The sequence below is a fragment of the Peromyscus maniculatus genome, chromosome 10 (genome assembly GCF_049852395.1).
Source record: "Peromyscus maniculatus bairdii isolate BWxNUB_F1_BW_parent chromosome 10, HU_Pman_BW_mat_3.1, whole genome shotgun sequence".
Lineage (NCBI taxonomy): Eukaryota > Metazoa > Chordata > Mammalia > Rodentia > Cricetidae > Peromyscus > Peromyscus maniculatus.
In genome coordinates, this window is record NC_134861.1 from 9,260,630 (window position 1) to 9,282,500 (window position 21,871).

Consider the following 21,871-nt stretch of genomic DNA (forward strand, 5'->3'; position numbering starts at 1 on the left):
ACCTGCTTCTGCACACTGTGGTTCCAGCAGAGAAGGGGAGATGGGGTACACTAACAGTTCTGTAGGGGCAGTCCTCTCCCTGTGCTCCAGTTGTGTGACCCAGCGACAAAACCCTTGATATGAGGGCCTCAGGAGGCAGGAGGCCAGTTTCTAGGATCTGCCTGTGATCTGGCTCTGCCTCCAGTGTCCATGTCCCTGTCTTCCTGTACTTCAGGATGATTGTGATCCACCCTCCCCTCCAGTGTCCATGTCCCATCAATGTCCCTGTCTTCCTGTACTCCAGGATGATTGTGATCCACCCTCCCCTCCAGTGTCCATGTCCCATCATGTCCCTGTCTTCCTGTACTTCAGGATGATTGTGATCCACCCTCCCCTCCAGTGTCCATGTCCCATCATGTCCCTGTCTTCCTGTACTTCAGTATGATTATGATCCACCCCCCTCCTTCTCTTCCCCACTTTTCCCTCCCTCTCTTTCCCTAGGGGAGGGGCGCTTACTGGGAACGGAATACAGGGCATGCAATATGCTAGGCCAGACATCCAGCACCAAGGCATCTCTCTAGTTCTGGCTGTGTTTTTAAACAGGTTCCTCTGTGCTTTTCCCACAGGGCCCACATAGTCAGCAAGCATATCAAGAGAGACTGGGCAGTGGGCCTGTGTGTAGAGCAGGGAGGCTATGTGGTCGAAGGTAGGGTCCCTGGGGCTGCACCTGTTAGCTGAGCTGCTGGGCAGAAAGTCTGCTGAGTCTCCAACAAGAGATTTCTTCTTGACCCAGACCTCAAGAGCTGGGCTGCCTACTTGTGGCTCATTCCTGGGCCTCGTGGAGGTTGTGTGCACCCCATTTCCTCTCTTGGAGTTCAGCAGTGGGCAAAACAATGGTTCATACTTCACTTGGTCGTGTGAACAAAGGTGGGACCTCATGGGGTCCCCTGTCCCCTGCCTGGTCCACCCCCATCCTGTACGTCAGAGTCAAGCCAACGCCTCGGTTCTAGTTCAGCCACAGAGTTTATTGAGGTGACCCCAGCTGGCCTCTACTCCTCTTTCTCATCGCCATGGGTGATGATGTAGCAGAGGGACTTGTAGTCGATGTTGCCTGCCAGGTCCATGGGTGTCAGAGCGAAGAGCTGCTCCACCTGCAGGAGGCACCCCACAGAGTGCGTGCGGCCCGTGATGCCACCCCGTCCCAAGAACTGTGCATGAGGACTCAGCCTTCCCAGCCCAAGTGCAGTCGGATGATTTTGTCTGTTGGTGGACAGACTAGGAAGTGGGCCCGAGTGGGGGAGGGGCCAAAGGCTCATCTGACCACAAAGCCAACCCCACCCTCTTCTGAGTCTGCCTTCTCCCCTCTGGGTCTTAACAGAACCGGGATCTCTTCTGGGAAGATCCTGTTACCCTTTCAGCTTGTACCACATAGGATCTGGGTCCCGAGCCCTGCGGGCGGCGGGTCATGAGGCCTTCCCAGTGGGCCTTCCCAGGGCTAGAGTGGCAATGCCAGGTACAGGTGTTGACGGGGGTGGGGGGGTGGGGGGGTGGGGAGGTGGGGGGTGGGGGGGTGGGGGTTGGGTGTTGGAGGGGAGCAGGGTGTCTCACCTCAGCAGGAGAGAACTTGTCTGCCTGGGTCAGGAGAAGCTGCTTGAACCTGAGGAGGGAGAAGGCTTGAACTGAGAGAAAGGGGGCCCTGGGAAGGACTGGTCACCTGCCAAAGTATAGTGAAGGCCGGAGACAGATAGAGGACCCACCTCACCACCCTCTTGGTTCTCCTGGGGTGCCCGCCCCAGCGGATGGAAAAACCTCACTTACTCGTCCTTGTTCACCACCCCCTGGCCGCTGGGGTCAAACATTCGGAAAGCGCTCAGAATGGCTTCCTCAGGGTCCGTCCCTGGGGGCGGAGGCAGCCAGGTGAACTGTCACGTTCCGGCCTCTAGGCCCCACCCAGGGAGAACTTGTAGGGAGCTGGGATCTTTCCTGGAGGGCGCTGATGGAGGGGACAGTGAGCATGTGGGGCTGAAGGGCTGAGGCTACATCAAACGAGTTAAGGTAAGGTAGGGTAGATGAGAGGGGACAGGAGAGGTGTGGAGGGGCGCAGGGGTTGACCCCACAGAATGTTTCTCGAGCGATCAAAAGGGTTGGCTGGCCTGACTGGGAAATCAGAATTGGGATTTGGAAGTGGATGTTCTTCTGAGTCCAAGTCAGCCTAGGATGCTCCACATCCTCTGGGTCGACCATGGCCAGGCAGGGTCCACATCTCAGGTGAACCTTACATGGGCCTCAGGGGGTCAGGTTTGCTTTACAGATGGCTAAGGAGGCTGACTGGATACCGACTCACCATTGAGTTTCTCCCCAAAGAGTGTGAGGAAGACCGTGAAGTTGATGGGGCCCTTCCCTTCCTGCAGCATGGCATCCAGCTCCTCCTCTGGGACGCTTACCCGCCCTAGGAGGGTAGGACCTGAGGTGACCCAGGCTGCCCAGCCTGCTTTCCGGGCAGCTCCAGCTGTGGGGCTGCTGGGGGATGGGGATGTGTGACTGTACTGAGGGACATGTAAGGAGGCTATGTATGAGATAGAAGGCAGGCCACTGTCCTCTCTCTGAGCAGGCTGCTGAGGAGGAGAATGAGATCAGCCCCTGGGAGGTGGGCCCGTGGATCCACTCACCGAGCTGGGAATAGGTCTCCTTCAGGTCTGACTTGCAGATGATGCCGTCTCGATTCTGGTCAATGCAGCTGAAAGCCTGTGAGGAAAGCCTTCGGGTGGGCGCTACTACTCCCTCTCTTCCAGGGGAGGCAGGAGGTGAGGGAGAAGATTGGAGGGAGGACCCCTGACCCCCCCCCCCAGAAGAGAGGTGTGGAGTGGGTGCCCCTGCGTGAGAGGCTGTTGGAGATCCGCGGTACTCACTTCCTTGAATTCCTGAATCTGGGCTTGTTCGAACATTGAGAAGACATTGGAAGAGCCACGTTGGGCCTGCTTGGTGGCTGCAGCCTTGCCCCGGGTCCCAGCCTTCCTGCTGGCCTGTAATACTGATGGTGAGAGGGGTCCCCTCTCCAGTTCTGCAAAGTCCCCCTCCTGACCAAGGTTGTGCCTCAGGGCACAACCAGGAACGCCAGGGTGAGGGACCTTTCTCCACCCCTAGAGATCACTTCCCTGAGCCCAGCATGGGCACAGAAGTCCCCGGCTCTGCCCTTCTGCGGAGCAGAGACTGGCACCTGGGTGTGACTAGTCTTCTGTCCGTCCGTTCGTCCCCCCACCCCCTGCCCAGCACTCACCATGATCTGCAGTGGTCTGGCTGTGTGATCTTGTCACAGGCTCTTTATGTCTCAGCCTTATCACACCCAGAGATCCAAATAAGGAGAGGAATGGATGACGGGGCTAAACTTGGAAGCCCCCACTGGGAGAGGAAGACAAGGCCCCCAAGCAGATCCCATTTACACTCCTGGTGACCTCCAGGCTCCCAAGTGTAACATCCTGGGATCCATCAGCTCTTGTGGCCAGGTTCCATGCCTTCCCTGGGCAGAGAGGACCAAAACTTTTACAGTTCCCGATCATGTTGTAGGGTCCCTGTGACCCCTCGTCTACCATCCCTCCTGCAAATCCAGGCTGGACCTTGGCTAACGCCATCATCCTTACTCTTCAGACTTAGGATGCAGTGCGTGTTTCCGAGGATGGTCTCTGGCCTGAATCCTCTGGGTTGGATGAAAAGCCTGAGCTCTGTCTGCTGCCCTGTTGGTAACAGACAGACAGACGGACAGCAGTTCTGAGCTCTGGCCGCTGCCCTGCTGATAACAGACGGACAGACAGCAGTTCTGAGCAGGCTGTGAGCCCCACAGAACCAGGTGCTTGGTTTGGGGTAACTCAGGAGTGAGGTGGCAGGTCCATGGCTGCTCTTTCACATTCAGACCTGTGCTGTCGCACCTGCCCTGTGAGACACTAGGTCCCACCCTGTTTGGGGCCTTGCTGTTCATAAGCTCCATTTCAACTCCATGTTCTAACCCCTCAGAAAACTCTCTCTGTCATTCCCAACTGAGAGCTGTAGCCTACTCCAGAACACACATCTGGAATCCAGAGGACCTGGCACATGGCGGGCCTGTGTGATGCTGTTTTGTGGGAAAGTTTTGGAGCATAGTGCCTCCTGGGGTTCCCATGAAAAGTGGCTCACAGGTCCCATCTAGTGGTTCTAAATTTTTTTTTTTTTTTCTGAATGAAACAGAGAACAGCTGCCTTTGACCTGCTGGGTAGTTCCATTGAGAAATAAATGTACATTAAAATCACACAAGTCTATGTTTACCTGCAGGTGTGTTTATGCTACATAGAAAAGGCATTAAGCCCTGTAGTGATGTCACCTACCAGAGTTCTCCTCTGGAGGGACCTTAGAAACTGTGTGACATCACACAGCCCTGGCTCTTAACACCCCCCCCCCTCGTTGCATCCTCCATGGTTCTGAGGAGACAGAAGGCCGCTGAGACAAACCTACAGCTGGATCAGCCCCCACTCCCAACCAGAGCAGCGTCAGACCTGGCCTTCCCGCTCTCTACCTTCCACATGTTGCAGGGGTGACCAGGGGCCTGGGCCCAGCAGAGGGCTATTCAGTGCCTGGAGTGTCTCCGCATCACCTCATTCCCATTCCTACAGCCTACCTCTCACACTCCCCTGGGCAGAGTGTCCGGAAGGCACAGCAAATTCCGAGACACAACCAAGTTTAGGGAGTACCTGTGTACACCAGTGATGTTTCTTTGTATGACCTTATGCACAGAGGTCAAAGAACAATGACAGGCCATGTTGAAGTATTTTAAAATATTTAATTAAAAACTCCCCCACAGTCCCAGGTTGGCATGGAGAGGGTGGCATGATATTTGGGGAGGGGGAGGGAGAGAGGGGCCTGCCTGGGTAGTCTCTTGGAGGGATACTGAGGGTGGCTTGCTTTTCCTCCTGGGTCAGGGATTCGAGTGTCGAAGACGCCATCCTGCTCGAAGGAGGAGGAGCTCCTGATAGTGCAGAGTGAGGCTTCCCCTTGCTGGTCCCTTTAGGACAGGAACTCTGGGGCTCTATCCTCTGGCATCTCCTGGGAGGGTTCATCCCAGAACCATAAGTCACTCAGGGGTAGAGGTATATGAAGGAAACAGTCTCTTTGGGGTGTTTGCGGCCTGGAAAGTCCCCTCCATGCAGCTGGACAGTCAGTTTCCCACAGCTCCCCAGCCTCTTGGGTCACAGGCAAGAAAACAGCCAGGCTTGGGTGAGCAGCAGCCCTTGCTCTCTGGGGAGCCCAGGTCTGGTCTGACCAAGCTGCTGGAGCTATCTCCCGATGCAGGGTGTGTTCTCAGGGAAGCCAGACCATTGCAAGGTCCAGAGGCACACCCTTGGGAGACCAGGGAGGCCAGGCCCAGAGCTGTGAGAGGCAAGAAGTGTGAAAATGCAAGTCCTGAGTGTGCAACGCCTTTCTCTGTAGTTGATTGTAACAAGAAAGGCTTTGGTGCCTCTGATCCTCTTCCTCTTCCCAGCCCCCTGCCCCAGGTTGAGAGTCCTAGCGCTGTCCCACGTGACTGACTCTGCAGAAAGGCCTGCTCGGCTTGCAGGGGCCTCTCCCCATATTCCAGGGATAGCAGCAGAATAGATCTTCTGCCCTGGTGGGCTGGCAGCATCTGTAAGGGTGTCGAGTCCCCATAGAGCCCAGGTCCCTGTCCTTGTGGCCTGGATTTCACTGGCCCAGCATACAGGCCTTCTTGCAGGCCACCGCAGAGACCAGCGCTGCTCCCCTGCCGCTACCCTCCTCCGATTCGATGAAGGTGATTTCGCAGTTGGGTGTCAGCCTGCGCACACTGGCGTGGAACCGCTCCTTGAAGCTGAGCAAGAGGAAAATAAGGCTGTCACTTCTCCTCCCAGCCTTTAGACCGCACCCTTGCCACCCATCCATTTACCGTAGGCTACCCGACTGTAGCATCCTCGCGGCATCCAGGCCTAAGGGGAGCCTGGCGGGAAGGCTCACATCTGCCTGGACCTGAGAGCAGCGCCCTTTGGGCCTCCCTTTAGTAGGGAGAGATTGGACCCGGCAGGTAAGGTGGAAACTGACCTAGGGTGCAGCTTGTACACGGAGCCATCCACGCCCACCGTGATGCGCATCACGTCTTCACTACGGCTTTCGCGCATGCGATTTATGACCCCCGCGAGTCCGGCTGAGCACATGTGGGCGGCGCGCGTGGACACGCTCTCACAGGCACGGCGCACAATGTCGCAGTCGGTGACCGAGGGCCGAAGCCCTAGAGTGCTCAGGATGTTGTGGATCTGCTTGCGGTCGCCTGAGTCGCTGCGGGCAGGATGGGGGACGGAAGTCACTGGGGGTCCCCGAGGAATGGGACCAGCAGTTGTTTGGTCAGCACTGCATTCTCTCTATAGTGAGGGTGACCATGCCACAGTCTCCAGGCTGTGGCACGGATGAAGTGGAGGCTGTGGCTGCTCGTAGTGGGGAGAGAGTCAGTGGACAGGTCTCGGCTTGACTAGGGAGCAGAGGCCACGGGGGGGGGGGGGGCGGGGGCATTGGACCTGGCTCCATGTCTCCCTGTGCCCCTGACCTATAATCCTCTGCTTCCCCTAGGACCCTGGTCCATTCCTCTGTGTCCCTGAGGCCACCTCTGTCCCCACCCCATTCCTCCTCCTCCCGGACCCCGCCCCTGGTCCTGCCCCCTCCAGGCACCTCTCCACCTGCGACACAAAACGGGTCTCGAAGGCGCCACGCGTGCGCAGCTGCTCCGAGGCTTCTCCGTGGAACAGAAGATTCTCGTCCACCAGCTTGAGCAACACAAGTCGTACCAGCTCGCCCATGTACTTCCCACCAATGAGCTTTTCGTACCTGGGTACAGAACAGTCGGTTATGCCAGCTGGCCCTGGGGAAATCCCCACAGGTCCCATTCCGGTTAGGAGGTGACCACATGGGGGCACCGTGATTCCTTTCTCATTCCCGCACCCAAGCCATTATCCAAGGTCCTGGCCCTATGCCCTGCCTCCCACATTTGTAAACAGAGGCTTCAGAGGTCCTAAGAACACGCACATTTTTAACCCTGCTGCTGGCCTGGTATATGAGAGGGACATTGAGTTGAGGAGCCTCTGTGGTCCCGAAATCTTACTGGCGGCAGGCCTTGTGTGAGCGCACAGTCTGGGACATTAGTCCTTCCACAGGACGTCATTCTCATTGGCTCGCAGGGTTGGTGCCTGGCAGGGCACATGGCAGCCCTGGTATATTTTTGCCTAATCTGTGAGCCTCCATATTTCATCTTGAAATCCAACAGCTATGAATGACCTAACAGAGGCCTGGGAGGGTCTGAGATGAAACTCATTAAGTAGTTAACGTGAGAGTGGTACCATGTAGGTGGCTAGCCTGTAATAGGCACAACTCATCTTATGTATTTATTTACTTTCTTTTGAGACTAGATCTCACTATGTAGCCATGGCTACCCTGGAATTTGCTATGTAGTCCTGGCCGACCTGGAACACAAAGAGATCTGTCTGCCTCTGCCTCCCAAGTGCTGATCAAAGGAGTGCACCATGTCATGTGGCCATAGCCACGATTCAAGACAAGCTCTGTGCAGCTGGTTCCCAAGATGTGTTCTGCCAACGTACAACACCCCCCCCCCCAAATGCTAATATTCATTTTGTGGGACTGGCATACATATGTACTTTGGGGGATTCTGGTTTAAACCAGATAAACCTTGCAGGTCTTTCAGAGCTGTCTCTGGTGGGAGGCTCCCTATCAGGGTAGAGAGGTAGGACTTTCCACTAACCACCATGACTGACACCTCCACACCTCACAGGAGCAGACTGTGGCGGAGCTGAAGAAAAGAGCCAGCTCACAGAGGGGCCGACAGTGTGCTTCTCCTCAGAGCTCTTATAAACCAGCTGTTACGCTCTGTGACCCGGCTGAGGTGTGCCAGGCAGGAGCAGCCCCAGGGGTGGGCTAGGAGGGTGGGGCATCCTTACAGTTGCTGACCGGGGTTCGCTGAGCTTTCGTCCACCATTCGGTCGTACTCCAGCAGGAACTCATCCAGCTCGCCTGAGTCCCCAAAGGCGCCCCACTCAGTGTTGACACACATGCGCCCCTCATCCCCTTCTACCAGCTCCACATTCTGCATCTCCTCCATGTAGCAGGCGTTGCAGCCCGTGCCTGCAGGGATGGGACACATAAGGCTATAAGAACCGGGGGCCGGGCGGTGGTGGCGCACGCCTTTAATCCCAGCACTTGGGAGGCAGAGCCAGGCAGATCTCTGTGAGTTCGAGGCCAGCCTGGGCTACCAAGTGAGTTCCAGGAAAGGCGCAAAGCTACACAGAGAAACCCTGTCTCGAAAAATCAAAAAAAAAAAAAAAAAAAAAAAGAACCGGGGGTGGAAGCTGGAAGGCTGGAGCGGCTGTGTACTGCAGGGTAGATGAGTCAGTCTGGGGACTGTCCTCTAACAAGGGTGGCATCCCCACTCTTTCTCTGGGTAGTCAGGGGAATGGAGAAAAAACAAGGTGTGCCAATGTGGTTTGACACCTGGAAATGGATTTGGGGTGTTGTTTTATTTTTATTTATTTATTTATTTTAAAAACTTTTATGTATATGAGTGTTTTGTCTACATGTATGTTTGTGCACCACAGACATGCCTGCCCGGTGCCCATAGAAGCCAGAGGAGGGTATAGATCCCCTGGAACTAGAGTAATAGACACTAGTGAGCCATCCTGTGGGTGCTGGGAATCGAACCCAGGTCCTCTGGAAGAGCAGCAAATGCTCTTGACTGCTCAGCCGTCTCCCCAGCCCCTTGTTGTCTAGCACTTTGTAGGCACATCTTTTATATTTTTGGTTGTGAGCCTAGCCTTTAACGGCTGGCCCATCTCTTCAGCCCTTTGTAGGCACATCTTTAAGTCTCTCTCCTCAGCCCTTTTAGGGGACTCTCAATATCAGTAAGGCAGAGTGTAGGCCCTTGGAGCAGTCCAGAGGCCCCTGCAGGCAGTCCAGAGGCCACTGTGGCAGTCCAGAGGCCACCGCGGCAGTCCAGAGGCCCCTGCAGGCAGTCCAGAGGCCACTGCGGCAGTCCAGAGGCCACTACAGCAGTCCAGAGGTCACTGCGGCAGTCCAGAGGCCACCGCGGCAGTCCAGAGGCCCCTGCAGGCAGTCCAGAGGCCACTGCGGCAGTCCAGAGGCCACTACAGCAGTCCAGAGGTCACTGCAGCAGTCCAGAGGTCACTGCGGCAGTCCAGAGGCCACCGCGGCAGTCCAGAGGCCCTGCAGGCAGACCCTGCTGTACTTTGTCACATGCCCTGCCTCGTGCAGAGTGAAAATGTGGAGTTCTTGAGGAGCATGACCTTTCCGACTGTTCACCTCTCAAGCTGGCAAGGACAGCGAAGCCATGCTATTCAGTAGTCCTCGCTAAAGGAGTCTGGGGCCAGTGACATTCTGGCTTCTAGAAATCCAGAGTTGGATGCGAATTCTCCCAGTGTTTTCAACCTTGGTAATTATTGTGACTCTGATGTTGAATACTGAGCAGTCACTGCGTCTGTTTGTGGGCGGATATGAATGATGGGCCACCAGAAGGTACCCATCACTTTTGGATCACACCACAGGAGGCGGTGTGCCCGGGCAGAGTTGGTGCAGCTTGGCCTGGGTTAAGTGAGGTATCTTGGGAGCCCCAGGAGGAATTATGGAGTGCACAGCTGGGGGATATATATATATATATATATATATATATATATATATATATATATATATATATATATATACAGGCAGACACATCTGGAGGGAGAACTTTCCACTAGAAAGGCAAGATAGAAGCTGAAAATAGTCAAGAGAAGGGAGATGCATTGGGAGCAGGCTAGAGCAGGGGTTCTCAACCCGTGGGTCACAACAGGAGTCACCTAAGACCATCGGAAATATCACACTGCCGTCCACAACAGTAGCAAAACTACAGCTACAAAGTAGCAATGAAAATAATGTTATGGTTGGGGGTCATTACAACATGAACTATATTAAAGAGTCACAGCATTAGGACGATTGAGAACCACTGGGCTAGAATGTAAAAATATACGCACATAGCTGGATGTAGTGGTGTACACCTTTAGTCCCAGCACTTGGGAAACAGAGGCAGGAGGATCTCTGTGAGTTCAAGACCTTGTCTAGTGAGTTCTAGGACAGCCAGAGCTACATAGTGAGACCCTGTCTCAAAACAACAACAAATTGTGTGTGTGTGTGTGTGTGTGTGTGTGTGTCCACCTATAATGTTTTAAAAATGCATGTTTATAGGATGAATATATTATTTAGCATGTATTACTTAGGGGACAAGTATAAGTATAGATGAGAACCTATGAATACAAACACATGGCATTGGAGATCTGTCTTTGAAGGGCCCAGAACACAAAGCTCCCTGGGTAATCAGGGCCCAGAGAGTCCAAACAAATATCCCTGTACACTTGTGTGCACAGCAGATAACAGATTTGATTGACATACTCACTGCTTCGGAAGACCACAGGAACTTCTGAGACAATGTGGGGAAGAGAATTGGTGCTGAGCTCCCATCCCTGGTTAGGAGGGGACTGCTGTGGCTTCCTTTTCTGGACTCGCCTTCCCTCCAGAGTGGGTTTAGGGCCTGGCAGTTCAGAGATTCAGTGCTGAATCTCTGTCGGGGGCAGGGCCAGGCAGGGGTAGGGCCGACTCCCAGCATGGATGACGCCACTTGTGCCGATTCTCTTCCACTCGGACAGATTTGTCCAGTGTGGTCCATTTACTAGATAAAGTGGTCTAATTACATCCAGATAGGCAGGGCAGGTGTGCAGCTGGGAGGCCACCTGATGCCCTGCTGCTGCTGCTAACGCTGACCTGCTTCCCATCAACACACAGCCCCAAGGCCGTTTGGCTCAGGGACCAGGCCCCCCTGACTGGCATCAGTTGTCAGTGCTCTGGCACTGACTGCTAAGGCCCGGTGCAGCCGGGAAGGGTAGCCGGGGACCGAGCCCTTACCCACGATCATGCCGACCTCGCACTGGCGGTCCTCATAGTAGCAAGAAATCATCGTGGCCACTGTGTCGTTCACCATCGCCACCACATCCATCTCAAAGTCCTGCCGAGAGCACAGAGACGATGGAAGTGGAGCTGGGGAGAGGGCCCTGTGTGAGGGAGCAGGGGCCCAGGACAGCCCCTCGGGGCAGGCAAAGGTGTCCTCACCCCTCTCCTCTTTATAGCATCTCGGAGAAGTCCCACGATGTTGTTCCCTTCTGCTCCGGAGGCCTTGAAGCCCTTAGTCCAGTTGAGGAGGATGCCCTGTAGGGGTAGGAAGGCATTATGGCTGCTGTGGCAGGGATCTGCAGCCTTAAACCAACCAGATCACAGGTCCATGGCACCCCCACCCCCTACTTCCCATATGAGGAAGTAGACTCACACAGCTTTGAGAGGTACCGGGAGCAATTTTCTACACACACACACACACACACACACACACACACACACACACACTGAGAAGCCCAGGACCTTGAGAATGCTCTATCTCTAAGTTGTACCCTCTAGCATAAGAATGTTGAGCAGCAAAACTCAGGGGTATCATTCCCTAGTAGAGGTAGGACAGGCAGGTCCCTGGGAGGACAGTGCTGAATAACATGGAGTGCTGTGGAATAGTCCTTCTGTACATTGTGAATATGTATTACTGTCATTGATTAATAAAAAGCTGACAGGCTGGCAGCCAGCCAGGCAGGGAGTGTAGGTGGGACAGCCAGACACAGAGGACCCTGGGAAGAAGAAGAAGGGCAGAGTCAGAGGAGATGCCAGGCAGCTGATGAGGAACCAGGATGTGTAGAAAATGAGGTGACAAGCCATGAGCCACATGGCAAAGCATAGGTAAGAAATATGGGTTAATTTAAATGTAAGAGTTAGCTAGTAACAAGCCTGAGCTATCTGCTGATCATTTATAATTTCTATCAAGTCTCTAAGTCACTTATTTGGGAAGTGGCTGCTGGTTATTTGGGAGCAGGTGGTAGGGACAGGAAAACTCCACCTACAATTGGGGTTCCTCTCTTACAGTGAATCCTGCTGCACATGAAGATATCATGTGTGGCTTTCTCTGTGGAGCTTGGGGCTTAGAAAACTACTGGAGATGTGGGTTTGGCTGCTGCTTTTGCCCCTTGGGACATGACCTGGTTTTATCTCTGACACAGAGGCTGTATTGATTTATTTTGATTTTCAACTTGAGTTAATGTAGAATCACCTGGGAAAGGGGTCTCAGCAGGGGGTTGTTTAGATTAAGTTGGCCTATGGACAGTTAGTTATCTTGATTACATTAATTGAGATGGGAAGACTTGCCCCCAGTTGGGGGCACCATTCCCTAGCCAGAGGCATGGCAAAAGCGAGCTGAACACAAGCGAGCATGAATTCTTTGCTCTGTATTTCTGATTGTGGACGAAGCTCCGGCCTCTGTGACTCCCCTGCTATGAGACACTATAACCTGGAACTGTGAGCTAAATTAAGCCCATTCTCCCCGAAGTTGCTCTTGTCAGAGTACTTAATCACAGGAACTATAAAGGAATAAAGGAAACTAAAGCAGAGATCTTATGGTGTGTGTGTGTGTGTGTGTGTGTGTGTGTGTGTGTGTGTGTGTGTGTGTGTGTGTGTGTCTGATGTAACTTGTGAACTTGCCAGTGTGATAGATTCTCAGACCCTTCTCACTTGTGACTCGGCCAGAAGCAGGGAGGTGTCTTTGCCTCTGTGGTCAGCTGGGGCCCCAGGCCAGCTGCCACCTCCCACTGCGAGCAACTTGCTTAACCTGTTTCTTTATCTGTAGTGGGGTGACCATAGCACGTCTCCTGAGAGGCTTTTCCACACAGCAAGAATCAGCTGATGTTATGTCTGTTTGCCAAAGCTTTTCAGATAGGAGGTGACAGGGGCCACAGCTGAAGTCTCCTCTAGGCTTGGGCTCTTTTACAGCCTGGGTTGGGGAGCCACACCTGAAGGCCGTGGGAGCAGCGTCTCCTTCCATTCATCCCCCTCCCGTCTCCTCCGCCTGGCTCACCTTGTCTATGTCTTCGTGCCTTACAGGGAAGGAGAAGGTGAAGCCCAGGGGCAGCTTCTTGTGCTTCATCTGATGCTTGTCCAGGAAGTCAGAGATGCACTCGGAGATGTAGTCAAAGAGCTAGCAGTCAAAATGCACCAGAGTGGCATTGGGTCAGGGCTGGGACAGCAGCAGCCCTCTCCCCAGGGTCAAAGTGTCCCTTGGAGGTGTTCAGACCTTTGACCCCAGAGGCTGCAACTGTCTGCTGGACCTGTCTGCTCTTTGCTTCTCATTAGGATTCAGGCCGTGCACCTCCCCAGATGGAGAACCCTGCTGTCTGCGGTCCCCGGGGCAATGAGGCACAAGACAGGCTGACCCTCTAAGCCCCCTCCTTCGCTTGCCCAGTGAGGACTGACTAGCACCGAGCCTGGATGGCTGTCCTGTGAAGCGCTGGGTGGAAGCACATTCTTGGCCATGACTATGATTTCCGTCTCTTGTGCTGTTTCCTAGGTATCCTGGCCACCTGACCCCTGCTGAAGGCTGGTCCCAATCCCTTCCAGTGGAATGGTTCACATGACCAGGTGCTGCTGAGCAGATGGATGAGGGAGCTGCCTCATAACATGCCCAGTCCCAGGCTGAGATGTGCTGAGGGAAGGCTGAGTGGCTATGGGTAACCTCTTGCCTGGCTGCCCCTCTGGTGATGGGTTCTGCCTTGTCCCTGGGCATGGCTGGGGGTTTTGGCTTAGTCCGTGGCTCCTTCTATTTCTAGGTCCCCAGTCTGAGTCTCCCTCATGCTTAGGGGACCCTGCTGCTTGGGCAGACAGTGTGGCTCTTGCCACACCACTTGGCATATACCTGTTGGCGGGTTAGTGGTGGCCTGTGAGCAAGGTTGGGCTTTGTGAACTGAAGAAGACTGGGCAAGCACAGCTTCTGGCTGCTCACTCCTAAGCTTTGCTTTCCCTCTAGGAAACTGGACAGAAGCTGGGTTCTCCTCTGCGGACCTCTCTTCAGCCCCTTCCTGTTCTGAGACGACTGGAATTGGGACTCGGGACACTTAAAGCCTCTGAGTCACCTTCTTGGGTCTCTCTCTGGTGCTGAGTGGCCCACCATCACTTCTGTTCTCGAAACCCTCCCATCAGGACCAATTCTCCTGAGATCCTGGGTGACCTTGACCTCTAGCCCTCCTTTTCCAGCCCCTCAGGCTGCTCACCATCTCTGCGGTGCCCGTCATGGCGTCCTCGGGGATGGAGTACATCTGGTGTTTGGTCTTCACGCTCCACTGCCCCGCCTCCCCCTCTCCCACCTTCACCAGCATCACCCGGAAGTTGGTTCCTCCCAGGTCTAAGGAGAGAAAGTCTCCAACTTCTGCAGGCAAAGGGAGATATGTTCAGCCTCATTGCCTATCTGACAGGTGGAATAGGTACGGGGACCCCCAGACATTGTGGATGAGGAGAAGCTAGCCTAGACATGGGGGTGGGGCAGTGGGGGGGTGGGGCAATGCTAGAGCTGTGGAAGGGTCAAAGGTGAACTAGGGAACATCAGTGGGAAAGCCCTGCCTTAGGTAGAGACAGCCAGAACCCAGATAGCTACATAGAGATCTAGAGTAATGGACTACACTCTGGATAAGGAGGAGGTTCCCCAAGCGACCTCAGAGACAAAAAATAGAAGCCAGTTCTCCTGAGGCTTGATAGCTCCAGGCTGGGCCTGAGCACCCCAGGGCTTCAGGCAACTGGACAAAGACCTATCAAGTGACCTGGGGATGCCATCATTTGCCTAGGGAGTCCTGTCTAGGGACAGATGATCCCTGCGGGTACCTGAGCCTTCTGGGGTGGAACGCACGTAGGTGGGCAACATCTTTACACTGGCCTCCTCGTGGGTCTCCAGCCTCAGGCCACGGTCCATCTCCTTCTGCATCCGCCTCATCACCTTCTTCAGGTCTTCCTCCCGCAGCTGGAACTCTGCCAGGATCTGCTCTACCTGTACAGGGAGGGCGTGGGAGCGGCTGTGGCTGCCACCAGGAACCTCCACACACCAAGGGTCTCCTTTTTGTCTTCTGACCCCAGGTGCAGGATGGTTCACACGTCAGACTATTTACCATAGTTTATTTCAGATATTCCAGGCCCAGCCCCTCAGCAATTAGCCTGGGTGCTCTGAGGGGAGTGAAGAGCAGGGAGCTGGGTAGCCTTTCTCTTAGCAGGATCTTTGAAGTACAATGCCTTGAAGTACCTCCCATTGCCCCTAAGATTCTGGATGATGTGGTGATATATTGTGCACCCTAATAAATTTGCCTGAAGATTAGAGGACAGAACAAGCCACTAGATTAAACATAGGAGCCAGGCAGTGGTGGCACACACCTTTAATCCTTGCATTCAGGAGGCAGAGATCCATCTGGATCTCTGTGAGTTCAAAGCCACCCTGGACTACATGAGATTGGCTCAATCTAGGAGAGAAACAGAGCCAGGCAGTGGTGGCACACACCTTAAATCATAGTACTTGGGAGTCACAAGCCTTTAATCACAGCACTAGGAAAGTTGAGACAGGAAATGATATGGGTGGATGGAGAAAGTTATATAAGGCGTGAGGAGACAGGAACTAAGATCTTTCTGCTGAGGAAAGCTGTTCAGGCTGAGGAGTCGTAGAGGTAAGAGGTGGCTTGTTCCTTTGTCCCTCTGATCTTCAGGTAAGTTTATTAGGGTACACAATATATCTCCATAGGATGAGGGGAGGAAAATGCTCTAAATGGGACTTTCGTGAGGTGGGACTGGAGCTGGCATTACTGTGTAAACAGCCAGGTTTTTTTTTCTACTATAGGACTTTATGGAATGAATGGGCCAGTATGCATAGAGTAGCCAAGACTAGAGTAGCTGGAGTGACCCCTAGTACCAAACAGGGGTCTGGCTAGCAAAACATGGCCATTCACAGTGTGCCAGCTTTAAGCCCAGAGGGAGGAAACTCTCAATATTGATGTGGGAGACCTGTGCATGAGAAGCTCAGAACCAACACTGCCATTCCTGCAAGTGGATGGCCAAGGTGGGGCATTCACCCTCCACACGATGGCATAGGATAGCTGGGCCCTGCAGGGTGGGCAGCTGTGTGGCTGTTCACTTTGTAGAGCAGTGTGTGTTTGTGCATGTTAGTACACAGGGTAGTGAGAAGTCATTGCAAAGATACTTGTACTTTGAACCAAAAATGGAAATGAGGGATCTTCTGATAAAAGTTACAGATCCACTTTTTATTTATTTAATTTTTTTGTTTTTTGTTTTTTTGTTTTTCAAGACAGGGTTTCTCTGTGTAGCTTTGCACCTTTCCTGGGACTCACTTGGTAGCCCAGGCTGGCCTCGAACTCACAGAGATCCGCCTGCCTCTGCCTCCCTAGTGCTGGGATTAAAGGCGTGCGCTGCCACCGCCCAGCCAGATCCACTTTTTAAAATGAGAATCTGCTCTCTTTGTGTTCTGCACATAAGCTCAGTGCATTGGAGGAATTTGGAGTACAGCAGGGACATCATCTTCAGTTACCCAGATTTGCTCAGGGGGGCTGGGTGGAACAGTAAACCCTGATAGACTAAGCAGGGCACAGTAATTCTGTCTCCTTTGCTTGGAGCTCGGGCATATGACTGAATTCACCAATGGCAGGTGAAGGGAAGCCTGATTTTAGCGGGAGAGGGGAATTTGGTGCCTCTTCGTTTGTGAACACAGCTGTGTAAGGATGTGATGATTGGCATTGCCACCGCCGTCTTGTAGCCGTGCAGAGACAAGAGGGAAAAGACTGTTAGCCTATTGCACACTATTGGCAGAGAAGAGAGGTTGATGTCGGACCTCGCCAACTCTACATGCAGGTTATGGAGCAGTCACTTAATCCATGGGGACTCTTGATTCCCTTCAACCAAAAGCATTCCTAAGAGATATAGAGCATTGGTTAATAATTGGTTAAATTGTTAAAACATAGAGTTTAAACCCAGAGAAGTTTAAAGGACTGGGTTCGAAAGACAAGGGTTTGAACAAAGGCACTGAGCAGACACCAGCATCAGCTGAGAATGAGGGGAGCATGTAGCCAGCCACTTCTGCTCCCAGCCCTGTAGATCAGGCCTCTAGAGACATACTCAGCACTCTCTGGAGCAATCCATGTTGTATCCAGCAACCCAGGATGTTCCCCAAAGCAACACCCTTGGCTTCCTTTGTCTCTTTCCTAGACTTGTAGGATTTACTGAGAATTAGCAGCTGTAAGATGTTTGTCTCTCCCTTGAGGTACAGCTGTTCAAAGGGACCCAGTGACAGGTTGGGTGTGGTGGCACATACCTCTAACCCCAGTACTCAGGAGACAGAGGCAGGAAACCCTGTCACAAAACTAAACCAAACCAAATCAAAAACAATCAAAGGGACCTAATTATAAGATACCTGTGGTTTTATATCAAAGACAAGTAGGGATGATCTTAACAAAAGTTCAACCTCAGGCCTTGTTGGGCACCATCCCTGCCTCTCTGTCTAGGTAGCTCCTCTTGGTGACTAGAGGCTGGATTCCGGGTTGAGTTAGAGCTAGGGTTGGTTAGGGTTAGGGTTAGGGTTAGGGTTAAGGTTAGGGTTAGGATTATCATTAGGGTTAGGGTTAGGATTATCATTAGGGTTAGGGTTAAGGTTAGTGTTGCCTTCAGTTCAAGACTATTCAGCAAATACTTCAGGCTTGGGTCTCTGAAGAGGCTGATGATAAAGACTTGGCCCAAGTTGGCTGGTTAGTGTCTGGCTGGACTATCTCATTGAGGAGGGCCCCAAATGACTCATCCTTTATGGAGTTAAGAAGAACTTGTCCATTTTGCTTAGAGAGTCCTTGTGAGAATGTGATATAAGGTAACTGTTGTTTCCTTCTCTCAGAATTGGCGGATTTGTGGGTCAATCTCTCTGTCTCACCACCTTCCTGTAAATGTTGGGAAAATCAAGTGTACTCGATGGTACCCAGGCTCTGTAGCTCTTAAGTCAGAGTGTGTGTCCCGAGGATCTGACACCAATGAAACCAAACTGATGCCTTTTGTCAAGAGGACCAATACTGCTTCTATCAAAACTTAATTTTGATTTGCAACTTCAGGACACAGAGTGTGTAAACACTTCACCAGAACTACACCAGAACCTCTTCTCTGAAAGAAGACCTCCCCCCAAACACACCCTCATACTCCCTGTTCACCAGCAAGGCCATGATCAATAACCCAAGACGCCTACCCCTACTATGCCCCCTTCTGGAGAAGGATGTAGAGCTTTCTGGCACTGAGGCAGTGAGATGGGACCTTCTGCAGAGCCCAGCCCCATTCCCATAAACAGAATTGCAGCTAGCCTGTGGATCTGCCCACATTTAAAAATCTATTTAAAATCGAGATCCTTTTTTTACAGGAAGTCGAGACTGCCAACAAACTGGGTCTGCATTCTCACTGAGGCTATAGGGAAGTGGGGAGCCTGCCCCCCAGTGGTAGAAGTGGTTTAAGTCCCCTGACCACGGAGCCCTCAGTCTGAGCTTTGGTCAAACCCGGCACACTGCAGTACTTCTCATACTCATCCAGACCAATTGGGCTAGAAGAACACCCTCACATACCCCTACATCTCTTCCCCGGGCCTGGTGATGCAGGCTGGAGGGTGGGGTACTGGAAGGTGCTGAAGCGGAAGCCGCTAAGGGGTTCTGCTTTTGCTGTGGAGAGTGTCTTCCAAAGGTGAGTCCCGTCCCTGGAGACGGAAGCCCCTTCCTTAGATGGATGCCCATACTTCCAGCACCAGATCAGCGTACAACCCAGGGGGAGTCTGACCAGGAGTGACTTCACAACTCTTTAGGCTGTGGGTATAGGAGGGGGAAAATGGGCATCATGTCCATCATGTCTTGATGAAGTCTCCCTAGCAGTCCTCATGGATTGTCCACAGGAGCAAGAGCTATAGTCCAGGCCCACCCTGGCCATCCCTGGGTCTCCCCCACATTCCTGAATCATTCCAAGACACTTCTAGGACACTGAATACACATTGTCTAAACCCTCCCCACAAGCCCATAGAGCTAGGAGTGAAGAGGTGGGTGGTAAGCAGATGCCCGGGCTCGGAGTCTACACCTACCCATTGGGCTGCTTCCTACATGATTTGGGGACCTGTTTTTGGCTGGTGTCCAGTGAGACAGTCTAGTGTGTATGTCTCTAGAAGGGTCTCATGTTGCAGGGAGACCCTGTTAGCTCGCTAGCTTCTCTTGTGGACCTTGTCTGAGAAGTCACAGGACACATAACCAGGGTTCAAGGTCACAAGCGAACATAGGGCTTTTCCTGTGGGAGGGTTCCCCTCCTCCTAATTCCCTAGGGAGCACTGGGAGGCCTCCTTAGCAGATGCCAGCGATGGGCAGTGTGCTGTGTGGTGGGTGGGATGTTAGAGAGGAGCTGAGAGCATGTTTGCCGTCTGTGTGTTCAGGAACATCTGTCCCAAGTACAGCAGCCATGCGAGGCCAGTGCTCATAGAGAGCCGTGGGAAAGAATTTCATGACGACGGAGTCAGTTTGGGTGGTGAGGGGAGGCAGGTATCAGGGTGGGCGGAGAGGGCGCTGCTGAGAGTCCCTAGAAAGTGGGGGGGTTGCAGAGAGGGGAGGAGGGAGTGACCCCAACGTCTGTGAGAAGCCTAGAGACTCCTGGCTGCAGAGTCGGGGCTTTGGGGGACAGGGTGGGAATGGGGGCATTAGGCTGTCTCCACACTCAGGGTACAGTGACGGTAAGCACAGGACGGAGAGGTGGCAAGGTCTAGAGAACATATACATCTGCTGACAGCTTGAGGCACAGGGGTTTTAGGTAGAGACACATCGGAGGATCACATGGGCTAGCCTGAGCCCCTGGAGCAGGGCTTCATTGGGATTGAGCACTCTGGGAAGCTGAGCCAAGCATGCCACCCACCTGCCTGCACACATTTGTCTCAAGTGTTTATGGCTGGCCGTGTGAGGACAGAGTTCAGGGAAACAGTGGAGATACACACTTGAAAGCCCTCAGTGTGGGGATTTCTCAAGGCTACAAGTCTGGATGAGGTCACAGGTCAGAAAGTGGGAGGGATGGAGCTGGCAGGGCCAGATGCCCTGAGCAGGCTTGGAGACCCCACCTTAGAGTGCAGTAAAAAAATAAGACACCATCGCTGGGCAGTGGTGTCGCATGCCTTTAACCTCAGCACTTGGGAGGCAGTGGCAGGCAGATCTCTGTGAGTTCAAGGCCAGCCTCGTCTACAGAGCTAGTTCCAAGAAAGCCAGGGCTACACAGAGAAAGCCTGTCTCGAAAACCATTAGTGATAATACACCATCAAGTTTTGTGTTTACCAGAGGAAGAGGTCTCTTTCTTAGCACTGGGAGAGGGGGCCCCAAGGAGCTGTGGACCTCAGAGAATCTGGACAAGGGCTAGAGAAGCCTGTGAATAAAATCTACAGCACCCAAGGTCCAGAGATAGTCTCAGTGCCCCCATGTCCAGCCTCAGCCTGGCCTCTTTCCCGAGGCCCTCTGGTGACTATATACACAGGAATGAATGACCTAGGTCAGTCATCCACATACTCCAGAGGAACAGAACCCCACAGTCTTCCAAGTACAGCCATGAGGTATCCCGGCGAGATAAGCAGCACTGGGAAAAACCCCAGTCTAGGCACTAATTGTCCCAGGAGCAAACCCCTGCGGACTCCTCGAGAGATGGACAATAGTGGCGTCAGTGAGGAAGAAGGGCCACATCCAGGACTCTTACAGGACTGCATCTGCCCTTCCAATGGCCCATCAATCCCCCTCCCCAACCTGAGGGTGCTGGCCTCAGAGTTCCCCATCCCATCCCAGGCCTCTGGCCTGTGAGTGGCCCTTACCAGAGTCAACTGGGCTCCACTCCTGGCGGTATCCATAGCCATCTCTCGGAGAGGACAAGCAGGAGGTAGTTGAGGAAGCAGAGATGTTCCTACCTCCTGAGGCCACCTGCTGCAGGTGAGGCCTGTCTGGCTGAGTGTTGCAAGAGACAGGCAGCCAAGGGCTTCTGCACTAATGGGCCGGATGAGCGGCTGCTGAAATACTCTGCCTGCTTCCACGAGGTCAGGGCCAGGCAAAGGCCCACGTGGGGTCGGGGTTGACAAAGGCCGTGAGGATGGGGCTATGAGGCAGGCTGCTCTGCTCTTTGGACGCTGCTGGGTATTGCTGTGGGGAGGCTGACGAGGTGGCTGGAGCCAGCCCATCCACACCCCACCTCTCAGACTTGCTAAGGAAGACGGTAATGGGTGCCTTGGAAGGGCTGAAGCAGGTATGTGTATGATGAGGAACTGTGTGTGTCAGTGAAGCTTCCAACTTGCTCTAGGAGCAGTGGGAATCCCCATGGCTTTTCATCTACGGAGGGTTGGCTGTGCACGTCACACAGTCTGGGACTCCATCATGGAACTTGGGTGGGAAGGGGAACCTGGGAAAAGGAAGGAAGCCAAGTTTCTGTGAAAAGGATAGAGCTTGGCCATGGGGTCTGGAATGGGGGTGAGGATGGGAGGGGAGGGGAGGAGTACCTGTGCAATACAAGCAGGAGTAGGTTCAGGTCCTCGGGGGTGTCCTGACATGTCCCCCAAGTAAAACAATACATGTTTCGCTCAGAATTTTTTTTACTGGCGTGGGCCCTCCTTAAATTTCCTTCGACCCAAACAGCAAGAAATAGAACGGAGGAGGCCATTAGGTTTGTCACAGCAGTGCTCAGGACACAGACTTGCTTCGAGTTCCTCCATGAGGCTCAGACACCCCCTAGTCCTTCTCTTGGGCTTGGCCTGGAGTGACCCCAACATACTCTGCACTTGCTGGCATCTCCAAGCCCTGCTAAAATTAGCCACCATTGGCAAGTAGGTCAGGGTACAGAGGGTGCCTTGTCAGAATGCCAGGTTCTCCCACGATTGGCCAGGATGGTC

The 21,871-nt window shown here is 53.4% G+C and overlaps 2 protein-coding genes across 4 annotated transcripts in view; both read right to left on the bottom strand.

Annotated features, from left to right (window-relative positions):
• Positions 1-983: 983 nt before the first annotated feature.
• Positions 984-3,398, bottom strand: Myl7 (myosin light chain 7). Its single transcript, XM_006972989.3, has 7 exons — positions 3,257-3,398; positions 2,889-3,002; positions 2,649-2,724; positions 2,324-2,428; positions 1,798-1,876; positions 1,588-1,636; positions 984-1,130 (listed from the first exon to the last, which is right to left on the bottom strand). The coding sequence occupies exons 1-7, from the start codon at positions 3,257-3,259 to the stop codon at positions 1,029-1,031; spliced, it is 528 nt and encodes a 175-aa protein (XP_006973051.2). The 5' UTR covers positions 3,260-3,398; the 3' UTR covers positions 984-1,028.
• A 1,368-nt stretch (positions 3,399-4,766) lies between these two features.
• Gck (glucokinase) overlaps positions 4,767-21,871 on the bottom strand; it is a 39,785-nt gene continuing 22,680 nt past the window's right edge. Inside the window, exons 1-10 of one of the 3 annotated variants that reach the window (XM_006972991.3) lie at positions 20,807-20,937; positions 14,794-14,956; positions 14,190-14,344; positions 13,001-13,120; positions 11,167-11,262; positions 10,963-11,062; positions 7,956-8,139; positions 6,676-6,831; positions 6,055-6,288; positions 4,767-5,827 (exon numbers count right to left, since the gene is read on the bottom strand). In XM_006972991.3, coding sequence (XP_006973053.3) covers positions 5,683-5,827; positions 6,055-6,288; positions 6,676-6,831; positions 7,956-8,139; positions 10,963-11,062; positions 11,167-11,262; positions 13,001-13,120; positions 14,190-14,344; positions 14,794-14,956; positions 20,807-20,848 — 1,395 coding nt within the window. In that variant the 5' untranslated portion in view covers positions 20,849-20,937 and the 3' untranslated portion in view covers positions 4,767-5,682. Of the gene's footprint in view, positions 5,828-6,054; positions 6,289-6,675; positions 6,832-7,955; positions 8,140-10,962; positions 11,063-11,166; positions 11,263-13,000; positions 13,121-14,189; positions 14,345-14,793; positions 14,957-18,554; positions 18,854-20,806; positions 20,938-21,871 lie in introns of those variants that run through there. The other 2 variants (XM_076545868.1, XM_006972990.3) reach the window with 2 other exon arrangements.

What these genes read in the sequence shown, in the direction of transcription:
- Myl7 (XM_006972989.3), bottom strand. An exon ending in AGATTCAGGAATTCAAGGAA is followed by an intron (nt 2,725 to 2,888) that starts GTGAGTACCGCG and finishes CTTTCCTCACAG; the next exon opens with GCTTTCAGCTGCATTGACCA. An exon ending in GGGGTGGTGAACAAGGACGA is followed by an intron (nt 1,637 to 1,797) that starts GTAAGTGAGGTT and finishes CTCCCTCCTCAG; the next exon opens with GTTCAAGCAGCTTCTCCTGA.